The following is an 11,313-nucleotide window of genomic DNA, read 5'->3' on the forward strand; positions in this document are numbered from 1 at the left end:
CATCATCTTCTTCATAAGAACTGTCCGGGCCGCTGCCTGCGCAGGCCGGCGGCCGCGCTCCAAGCTACAGCCGCGAGCTTGGGATCAAGCGAGGACGGTCTCGCACGGCTCGATGAGGCGTAGGTCCGGCCGGCCCGGCCGGACGCGGCCAGACACGGCCGTGATTGCTGCTGCCGCTCCGCCTTGCTCCACAGCTGAAATTGATGCTAGCTTAGATTGATTGCTGCTGCTACTCGGCCACGCGTGCGTATGCAGCTGCTAGGTGCTGCTCTTGCCTCTTGGCCGCGTGCGATGCATCAGCTAGCTAGCTGCTCTTGGCCGCGCGTATGTAGCCGCGTTGCGCAGCTTGTCCGCCGCCATGCCGCACTATAGTCTGCTATGTCCGTCCGCCGCACGCCTCGTCTGCAGCCAGGAGCTTGGTCTTCGTTGCACAATTTTAGCAAAGCAGCCTGAAATCGGCGGCTGGAGGCGATTGTACGGACGGCGGCGCTGGAGAAATCCGTTCAGTTTTGGGCTTGTAAACCACACTTTGGTCTGTATTAATAGAGGTCGAGTCTAAAAATTTTCGGGCCCCTGAAAAAGTTTTTCGGGCCGAACGGCGAGTTCAGTCTCTATTCTGCGCCACTTTTGACCCGAACCCGTAAATCGGCCGGAAAAATACGATTCCGACGTGATTTACGGGCTCTGCTAGAGATGCTCTAACCCCCTATAATTCTGCTGCCAAACTCAATCGGGACCTCACCCGATCGTCTGATGAAATGAAAACAACACATTCATGTGAGAGCCGTTGTGCTCTCCCCGGTGGACACTCAAAAAAAATACACCAATTTGCTCATCATTCACTCCTATACAAAAAAAAATCTTATTCTTCATAAAAAGGACACATCAAAAAAGTAATGCATGATTATGAAAAAAACTCCTTATTTTTGCAACATACGTCTTGCATGTGAATTTCTCTTTCGCTGTTTTTTGCGGCAAGATTATTATTTGGCAGTTCAACAGCATCTATATAACCAATGCAACATATCTTCTCGCCATACGGACTGGAAAGCACATCCCAGCAGGATCTCCATTTCAACTCGCATAGATATGTCGATTCAATTTGGATACAAAAGAAGACATGCACGCAGATCATTTTTCTTTTGCCATGCACGCTATATCTAGTTGATTATTCTTTTTGTGTCGCCACCTGATCGATCGATTTAAACTGATTACGACTGGTTATATACATTCAACGACACATACAACAACTATTTGATTTATCTGTGTGCCAATCTTGATCGAGCAGAATGAATGAATTGCCATTGCTATTGCAAGCTAGACGTTCCCGGCCTTCCGATGACCAGATCTGTCTCCACATCCATGTACCGTTGCTCCCGCTCCTCTTCGTCGTCCTTCTCCTCCTCAGCCTGTTCTTCGCCGACGGGTGATCTTGGGGCGGCTGCTGCTTCTACACTTCTAGTGGCCAGCTCTAGCAGAGGCAGCGCCATGTACTCTTCACGGAGCACAGAGTTCTCCCTCAACAGCTTCTCCTCCTGAGTTAATGAATCAATGTAATGCATATGACCATTGGTCGCCTACTGGAGTATGTTAATCGGTATGAACTGCTATTTTCTATGGTTTAGTTCTGATTTATATACGTACCTTCTCCCTTAGCTCCAAAATTTGATCCATCATCTTCTTTTCCTGCTCCAGAACAATAATCATAATTAATTTACGCAAACCAAAACATGATCCACTGTGAAATACAATAGAAAAACGAGAGCATAACGAATTAGCATGCCTTCTTTTGCCGGATACTGCTTAGGCTCTTTTCCAGCTGCAGCTCCAGCTCCTGCAGCTCCTGGGCTGAACATGACTGTAAGCCTTCTCCAGACAGCTTCCTGCATATATATGTTCAAGCGCCCGTGTGAATATCATCAGTTAAAGATCGACCAACATGGCCCATGAAGCATTTCTTTTCCATGTGCAAGAAAAAAATGATGTTACAAGATAATTAAGCAGATAAGTCACTGATCTGTCGTCACCTCTGGTATGCCTCGATCGCATCTATCTTCTGCTTCAAGGCTGTAGATTCAGATCTGCACATCTGCTTATATGTATAGTAGTTTACCAAATATGACGTCAGAACTATATTAGTACGTTGCACGCACAATATGTGATATGAGAAATATATGTAACTTATATGTAGTTTAAGAGGGGTGGTAACCTGCGCGCCAGCAGTTTCAAGAGCTTTCACATTGGCAGGTGTACTCCCTTTTGTGTGGTTCAGATAGCGATCAATCGTCTTCTGCAAACTGATCAGAATTTCTAGATGTTAACACAAATTAATCAATAGTTAGGTGGTGCGTGCATGCATACTGTGAGCAGTCTAGTGGGCATGGTTTAAGCTTCCGTAGACATAACTATTTATGTTCTCCTTAAAATATTGAAAGGGACGGCACCATTTCAGAAATGCTGGAACCTTTTGGACGAATTTCGTTAAGATTATTTAACGAAAATGTGGAATTTGTTTGAGTTTGATCTGGGAACAAATAAGAGTTTCACCAAGGTTTCGGTAAAATTCTGAACTTTGGTACGACTGTGGGTACTGTTAAAGACTGCAGCTTCGGTTAGTGGATTAGTTCCAATGCATGGAACTGAGTTATCAGCTTTGGCGCATGTACATCACGGTATTATAATAACTTAAACGCCACAGGTTCAGGGTTTCAAGTTCCAATAGCAAAAATTGTTGAAGCCCCTTAAAAGCATCTCCACTGGCGTCTCCTAGATATGAGCCGGCAGGGGCGCCGATCCTGCCGTATGGGGGCGTCGGCACAGCATCCTCTATTTGGGGATATTGTTCCCACACCGATACCCCCCCCCCTCCCAAGCCCCAAACTCCAGGAATTCGATGTGAATTAGTTGTTGAAGAGGCGCCGGTGACCTGGATCCAAGCCCTTCGCATAGGGATCCTTTCGGACACGCTGGCGCTTTTATGAAGCTCCAGAATATACCGGCGCTTTTTGGGAAGCGTCGATGTGGACGCTTTCTCTCACTAGGATTCCAATAGAGCTATTGGGAGCGCCAGTGGAGATGCTCTTATGGACAAGCTAACAAAATGTAGCCATAAACATCTTGAAAAATGTTATATGCGGTTTTTCTTAATTAATTGATCAACAAAGCAATCAAAAAAGCTTAACATATATATTATCACACATTTCGTTTGATAATGATTCAATCGGGCTGCCAAAGGCAGATCACTGTATGTATCGCCTTACGAAGATTTAAATAACTGCATGTATGGAATAATACAATTTCAATTAAGCACCTTTTGCTATGTGCAAAAGATGAATCATACGCGTGATAAATGTTGATATCACTAGCAGGATGCTAATTAGTAGCGCACCATCTTTTTACCACGCCATTGTTACTACCAGTAGCGTGGTAAAAACTACAACGCTAACATTACAGGTCCATGCGAGTCGCATCGCCACTGTTAATTGGCTCATGAGCCCGATCGAACGCTAATGGTGGTGCTGATGTCTATACCACGTCACAGTTACACACCTAACGTAGGCGTGGCGCGCGCATGCCACCACCTCTGGCTGAGTTGGGGCCGTGCGCGCGGCTCCCCACCCTCTCACTGCTAGTGGGCCCTTTAAATTCGCGAGTCACGCCATATAAAAATACTAGTCATGGGACGGTCAGTGCGGAAATTAAAAAGCTGACACGACATGATGGGGGCAGCACTGTCAACGAGTCAATTGGACGTTCGGTCAGCATTGTTTAACTGCACACCCATCTAATTGGTTAACGAGGTGGGTGCTGCCACTTCCCAACGCGGCGATGACGCGGCTTCCCATGCCAACGTAACTGCCACGATCGGTTGGCATACTGCGACCTCTATATAGACCCCAACCAGCGGACTGCGCCCCATATCACTTTCCCTCGTTGTTCTCCTCACTCCCCCACACTTGATCTTCCACACTGTAACTACGGCGATGGCGAACAACTTCAAGGCCAACGTAAGCGGTGGTAACTCGACGAGGAGCTGGCCGCGTACGCTGACCAAGGAGCAGGCGGAAGACTTCACCCAATATGTTTTCCTCGTCCTAGCACCTGACATATCAGTGCGGGCGGCCTAGCCATTCCCTCGCTCCTCACCGATGCCCTCCTCAAGCTCCTCATCTTTCAAAGATTCGACGCCCTCCGAGAGGCACAGCATGAAGGCCCGGCCGTCGCACTAAAAAATGAGCTTTGGCCACACCACCTCGCCGTAGGCCCGCGTCAACATCTTCGAGAGCCCCTACCCACTTGCGCCAAAGAACAATCAGGGGAGGCGGACGAGGCACGACTTCGACGAAGTCCTCACGTGTGTTCGCGCTGGGCTGCCGCCGCCGGAGCCGACACTCATGAAGCACACACCGACTGTCCCTTCGATTGGCGGTTCATCGGTTTCCTCCTCCCGATGCTCGGGGCCCTCATCGTCTTGCTTAGGTACGCCTTGCGCTCAGGGTCCAACCATTTCCCCCCAAGGAGGAGGGGGTGCACCGCCACCTTAGCGAGGGTATTGGTCCTCGTCCTACTACATCGCTCGAGGTATCATCATCTAGGAGCCCGGTGCCTAAGGCACTCACCAGCACGGGGCCAGTTGTTTCTCTGCTAGTCGAAGTTGGAGCCCACAACCCTGGAGAACGAGTCGCTGCACTCGTTGTCATGCTCCGCCGGCGTGGACAGATAAATTTGCCATTCCAGCGGCCTTCCGCCACCCCAACGACGCGGAGGAGGATCTAGGTCTACCCTCATTGTATCGTAGTGCAACCGGCCTCCCCCGAGACCGCCTACCGATGGTCGGTGGAGAACTAAGGAATCATCAACACCGATGGCGGTACTAGCGGTGGCGGCTTCACCAAAATCTACGACTTCGGTGATGAAGAGGACGTAGAGGACCCTCTGCCCATGGAGCGGAGTGCCTTCGATGGCCCGCACAACTTGATTAGGACTAATTTAGTATAAACTAATTTCATTCCGATAGATGTAATATAGCCTAATATTTACAGAAAGTTTTCTATTACATTTTAAATATGATTTGCGTTTAAATTCGATTGTAATCTCCATGCAAACTTCCATCTCAAAAATTGATGGCCCGTTTTTATACCAAAAATAATAAATACTGGCGTGGATTTAATAGGCAAGACAACACATACCTAGAGTCTACCAGAGTCGGTAACCCCGTGAGACCTTGACGATTTTCAAAGGTAAAACCCTATCGTCGGTCTCCCGAGTCCCTCTCTTTTCAAAGGCCTTCACGTTTTACATGGTATCGCTAGTGTCACGACCACTATCATCTCATGGCCACTTTTGTTTCCAATCCCCCACCTCTTCTCTTTTCTGCTATCGATTTATTTCCCTTGTTCTTCCCCCGGCCAGTAATCCATCAACAATATCCTCATCCACTCCTCCTTTCGAGTTGTGGAGAAGGGGGGCCGCACCCCACACCACGCATCGAAGAAGAGTATGTGGTCACTTATGCACATACTTCAACATCAAGGTAATGGGTGCAGCGTGCACTACACGTGCTCATCAAAAAATCTGATGTAGGTTAACGACTGTTTTGATTTGGCGAGGTGATTAAAACATTTGTGGTGCATGGACTGGATCACTTATGCATGTCCTCATGAATAAGAATACCTCTAGTAGACCCCACATATCTTTCATTTATTGGTTATTATTATGGGGGAAAATCCACTCTATAAAATCCCCCATAAGACCGGAATCCTAGGTTTTTCGATGGAAGGGATGAAGGGCCTCGTCCCCATATCCCATAAAACGATCCGTTTGGATTGTTCCCAAGATTCCTCCTCTACCAACCCATTCGACCCGAACTTCTTAGGACCTCCCTCTTGCTAGCAATGGAGGTTGGCGAGACTCGCTCGTACACACTATGCTGCGGACCACTTTCTCAGCCTCGCCTACTTGCTCTCGCTCAAGACCTCCCTTTCAGCAAGAATGGAGTTTGGTGAGGCTCCACCACTCTTCCACTGCCCCCTCCATGTTGGGCCACACCCATCACTGCTCTTCTCTCGTCGCTCCAGCTGATCCAGCCCAACTCAGCACACCTCCTACTTCAACTGCGTCACGATCCACTAGCGCTACACGACATCCTTGCTGAGCAGAAAATATCCAACCCACTGAATAGTATGACCCACTTGTCAGAAAATATGGGGATCCAAATTAGTCGCATTTCTCAGATTTTTGGTATGGGGGTTCTCCATTGCCAAAACAATGGAGGATGCATATGGGGATATTCTAGACATTCACTAGGCACAACACTTGTTAATGTCCTCTTGCACAAGCACAACACTTTGTGTCCTCTTGCACAAGCACAATACTTGTTTGTGTCCTCTTGCCTAAGTTCACGATGATTTATTTATGCACTATGCCTCCGAGCCGGGTTGAGTGGTTTGATAAGCTTGTTCACCCAACTTTACAAGCCTTTCCGGAGTCTTGGGGTTCTAGTTGTTAAACCTTCAAGCCGAGTAGAGTCCAAGATATTTCTGCCTAACGCTTTCTATCCATCCCAACCCGAGTATTGCACCACGTTGACTTCTACCGCCATTGTGTACATACTCCATTAGGTACGCCACACCTCCTTGTCTTCCATTTCCCTATTCCCTTCCTGTGTGTGTCATTGATTCTCCTCTTGTGGCACCACCTAGGTATGCATGTCCAAGCTCATCATCCTCTCCATCCTCGCTCTTGAGAGAATGCTCGATCCTCCTCCTCCATGCCTGACCCCTCTTTCTCTTACTTACTTTTCTTTCTATATTATAATCCTCGTATTTTTGCTTATTTCTATTAATATTTTAATATCAAAGTAATCATCTTTTGTACTAATTTAGGAATCAATGAAAATGCATTTTGTGTGTGTGTGATTTTTCATATTTTTATGCGTTAATCATAAAAATTCTCGAATTCCTAACAGTTAGATCCATATTATTATGTTTAACTCTAGGTTGCATGTATAATGCATATTACTTTTGTATTTTATTTATATCACATAATTTTGGTGCTCTTCCTCATGACCTAGAAGTGCAAGAGATGAGGTTAAAGGCACCTAGCCATGAACTTGGGAAATAAATTGGAGGCCCAAGGGACGTCATCGAAGAAGAAGGCTAGACCTAGAGATGACTCTAAGAGGGTCACAAAATCCAAAGTCATCACAACTATACCAATCTAACATTTAGTAAACAAACACGCCCCAAGGGCATGAGAGGCAGTTGTAAAACATCTTGAGGCACGAGAACGCAAGAAAATGTCAACATATTTACAAAAGGTTGGAGATTTGTCCCCTCCCCATTATAAAACATTTCAATACATTTAGAACAACAATTGCTCTTGCCGAGAAAAAAACTGATAGCACTAGCGTGTAAGCTACCCGCATAGTATGCATGAAAATTCACCCGAGGTTATGTCCTAGATGTATTCAAAGCTCCCAAGTATACAAATTTTAGAAGTAAGGTTTTCCCTATTAGTTATATAATTGGTTACACGTGTATTTTACAAACTAATAGATTCAATGATCATGCATGTGCAACTATCATGTGCCTTGTATAATCTGATGACATGCATAATCATAACTTTTTCGCCTATGCTTTTTTTTTCGTCAAACCATAGTAGCATGACAGGTATAAATTTTTAAGTTCATTTCATAATTACATGGGCGTATTAGTATAAGAAGAAGCTTCTATGTTGGTACAAGGTACCAACAAGTTAGTAGTACATACCAACGATATGTCACTTCCTAGCAATTGACCATTTAGCCTCATCTTTACCCATAACTTGACATATGAGCAGCTATACTAAAAGCTAGGTAAATTAGGCTATTAAGTGTGCCGATGTTAGAATTCTATAGCCTTCAAAATCAGAATGCAAATTATTTTTCATGCTAATTTTTAAGGCTGCTTTTGTTAACTACACACACACACACACACAAGCCAAACATAGTTTATCTCAAAAGAAAAAAAAGGAACCTATTGCATTATTAGCTCAAAATTATATCAATGAGCTACCACAAACAATATGATGCACACACATGTCATTTGTGGATTAGCTCATGAATATATCATCATCTATAAATGTTAATGAGTTTAAGTAAGACAGTATATAAGGTGCAATTACAGCATTTTCAGTTCCAAAACAAACTAAGAGAAAAAAAGGACAAAATGAGATTTCATATTATACAGCCTCACAAAGACAAATATATTGAAACCATGAGACTAAGTTAAACCCTAAGTTATGATGCATGCTGAATCATATCCATATCAGACTAAACAGATCCATAATCATATCATTAAATCCACATACCACGCATCCCAATCTCCCAATTAAAAATTTGTATCCTAGTATTGTTCCCGCGGAAAAGAAGTACTCTCGTATCTAAACTTATTCTGCGCAGCTGTACCAAGAGGTCAGAAATCACTGTAGACGTTCACTGTATTTCATGTACTATCTGGTCACTAGCTAGTGACATATATGAGTGCTAATGCATGGGGTAGTTCACACTTCACAGATATGTCACAGATGCATATCGCTGATGTGTACTCCTAGCGACAGATGCTAGTGACATAGGAGTATGATGTTTGGCAGCCTGCAGATCAAGTACAAGTTCACTTATATGTGCATTAAAGTGAAGTAGTCAGTTCTAGATATAGTAGTTCGTACACAGCATACTTTAACTAATGGTGTGTGGACATGGATATATGGATGTATGGATCATGGATGGGAGCTGGACTTAAACATGTCCAAGATTAATAGTACGAAAGCAAAGGATATAGGTATGTGAAGAAGTAAAAAAAAATACGTTGGTGTAGTGATGTCGTGTATGTTGATGGGCTCACAAACAGCTAATTAAGTTGAATAATCGGAAATGAAATGTGTGCTACCCTTTTCAGAAAATAAACAATGTGCAGAAGTTACGCAATGTTTCTGCAGAAGTACTGCTAGAACAGCGAAGGCAACAAGAGGTATCTCCAAATTACGAATAAATGGTAAATCCTTTTATGAGTATATTACTTTGCGAGGAGGTCTGTTAATGTTTCGGTATTCTCCTTAACCCTAATCAATTAATCAGGACGGCTCCACCTGCCTGTGAACTCGAAACAAAACCAAGAACAGCAGGCGAGGATTCAAGATGGACAGCACTACTCGGAGATATTTCATGTGTACGGTCACCAGACTCACCACTGAAGAAACAACAGTACGGAAGAGCGAGGAGGCTTCATGCGAACGTACGTACGGACAGATCTTGAAACAGAAGGGGAGGAAACCAATCGAGGTGCAGGGATGGAAGATGAAGGGTACGTACTCTGGCGCGGAGGCGTACTCGTAGAGGCGTCCCCGCGGGGAGAAGACGATGAGCGCGACCTCGGCGTCGCAGAGCACGCCCAGCTCGAACGCCTTCTTCAGCAGCCCGCTCCGGCGCTTCGAGAACGTCACCTGCCGGCTCGTCGCGTCCTCGATCCGCCGCATCTCCCGCCGCCCCCTCCTCCCACCCGTCGTCTTCTTCTTCTGCACGGCCGCCGCCGCCGCCTCCATGTCCACCTCCATCGCCTCCACGATCTGCAGCTGCTGCTGGGCGCCCTCGCCTCCCTCAGCAGCAGCCACCGCCGCCGGCGCCATGGTTCTTGGATGGATGGATCTAAGGAGTGTTGCAGCCGCCTGACTTAATCAGGTAGCATTTGTGGAAGGAAGAAAGATGGGATTTTGTGGGAGGAAAAAGGAGGAGGGGATTTTGTTACTCAGAAAGGAAAGGTTCCGAGGACGGGGAGGGCGGGGGCCCGGCCCACAAATGGCAACGCCTGGTTGGACCAATTGGCACTACCACGTGTACGTCCCTCTCTCTCCTTCCACCATTGGGTGATGTGTGATGTCTCTCTCTACCCCTCACTCATTGGGCTCCACGAAAGTGGATACTGCTGCCAACCACAGGACTTACTCCCTATGGCTTGATTCTTTGATTAGTTTTGGGGTTGTACCATATATTCTTGCCAAGATTAGATTTGTGTTGAGGAGATGCAAAGGTTAGATTGGGTTACACCCTGGGGAGGTTAGATTAGATTAGGGCAGTGTACTATGGCCTGATTTTTTTATGATGTGGAGCATGACTGACCCATGGCCCATGGGCACGACGAAGGGTGACCGCGCGGCCCAATATAAAAGCCGGTTGAGCGTACCATATAGTCGCAGATGACCGCAGGGAGGCACATACAGCTGTGTGCCTTTGCTCTCACTGGTCCGCTTTTATTTAAGATTCGCGTGGTCCCGATAATATGACAATAAAACTAGTCACAAGATTCCACGCAAATATTTTTTTTCCTTTAATTATGTTTTCCCAATAACAAAGAAGCGTCACCCCGCTCCAATGTAAAAGTCCATTGGGCGTACCACATAGTCATAGATGACCAAGGGGACGCACATAGAGTTGTGTGTCTTTGCTATTTACTGATCTGCTTTATTTTTAAGATTCATGTGGTCCTAATAATATCATAGCAATTCTATTCATTTTTCTTAATAACTATTTCATGCTTTTAGTTTTTCTACGAGTTTGCCAGGTGTGGTTTGGCCAATGTCTTGTTATGTCATGGCTTTTTGCCTAACTAGTTCAGATGGATAACCATTTGTATAAAATGGGATTTTATCAACCCCGTACCAGTGACCCTACACCATTATATACACGGTCCAACATGAGAGTTGAGCCATACAATGTGCAATAAAACTAATAAAAAAGGCACGATGGGATTTTAATGTTGTTTATTTGTGGGAAGAATTTTAATATTGTGGTTTTGTGTATTGTGTAGCCTGATATCTTCGACCCGTTGGCACGACAAATGATGATCGTGGTCTGCTATAAAAGTTGGTTGCACATACCATATAGTCGTTTATGGCCATAGATAGGTGCACATAATTAGTTATGTGTTTCTGCTCTTACTTGTCTGCTTCAACTTTTGAGATTTGTGTGGTCCCTGGATTATCATAGCAAATCTATTTACAAGATCCCACACATTTTTTATTAACTACTTATTTCATGCTTTTAGTTTATCTAAGAGCGTGTCGGGCGTGTTTGGACCAATGCCTTGTTATGCCACAACTTTTTGCCTAACTACCTCAAATCAGTAGCTATTTGTGCAAAATACGATTCGATCACCCAGCCCAAGTGACCCTACACTAGTACGTACTCGGACGAACTTGAGAGTTGAGCTTCCCAACAAAAATATTAAAAAAAGGTACAAATATTTTTTTAATACTTCTTTTTATGGGAATAATTTTGAT

At 45.2% G+C, this 11,313-nt stretch overlaps 1 protein-coding gene across 1 annotated transcript; it reads right to left on the reverse strand.

Annotated features, from left to right (window-relative positions):
- Nucleotides 1-1,028: 1,028 nt before the first annotated feature.
- Nucleotides 1,029-9,830, reverse strand: LOC124686201 (MADS-box transcription factor 56-like). Its single transcript, XM_047220190.1, has 6 exons — nt 9,350-9,830; nt 2,210-2,297; nt 2,028-2,089; nt 1,784-1,883; nt 1,645-1,686; nt 1,029-1,535 (listed from the first exon to the last, which is right to left on the reverse strand). The coding sequence occupies exons 1-6, from the start codon at nt 9,661-9,663 to the stop codon at nt 1,308-1,310; spliced, it is 834 nt and encodes a 277-aa protein (XP_047076146.1). The 5' UTR covers nt 9,664-9,830; the 3' UTR covers nt 1,029-1,307.
- Between the last annotated feature and the right edge of the window lie 1,483 nt (nt 9,831-11,313).

The sequence above is a fragment of the Lolium rigidum genome, chromosome 2, assembly GCF_022539505.1.
Source record: "Lolium rigidum isolate FL_2022 chromosome 2, APGP_CSIRO_Lrig_0.1, whole genome shotgun sequence".
Lineage (NCBI taxonomy): Eukaryota > Viridiplantae > Streptophyta > Magnoliopsida > Poales > Poaceae > Lolium > Lolium rigidum.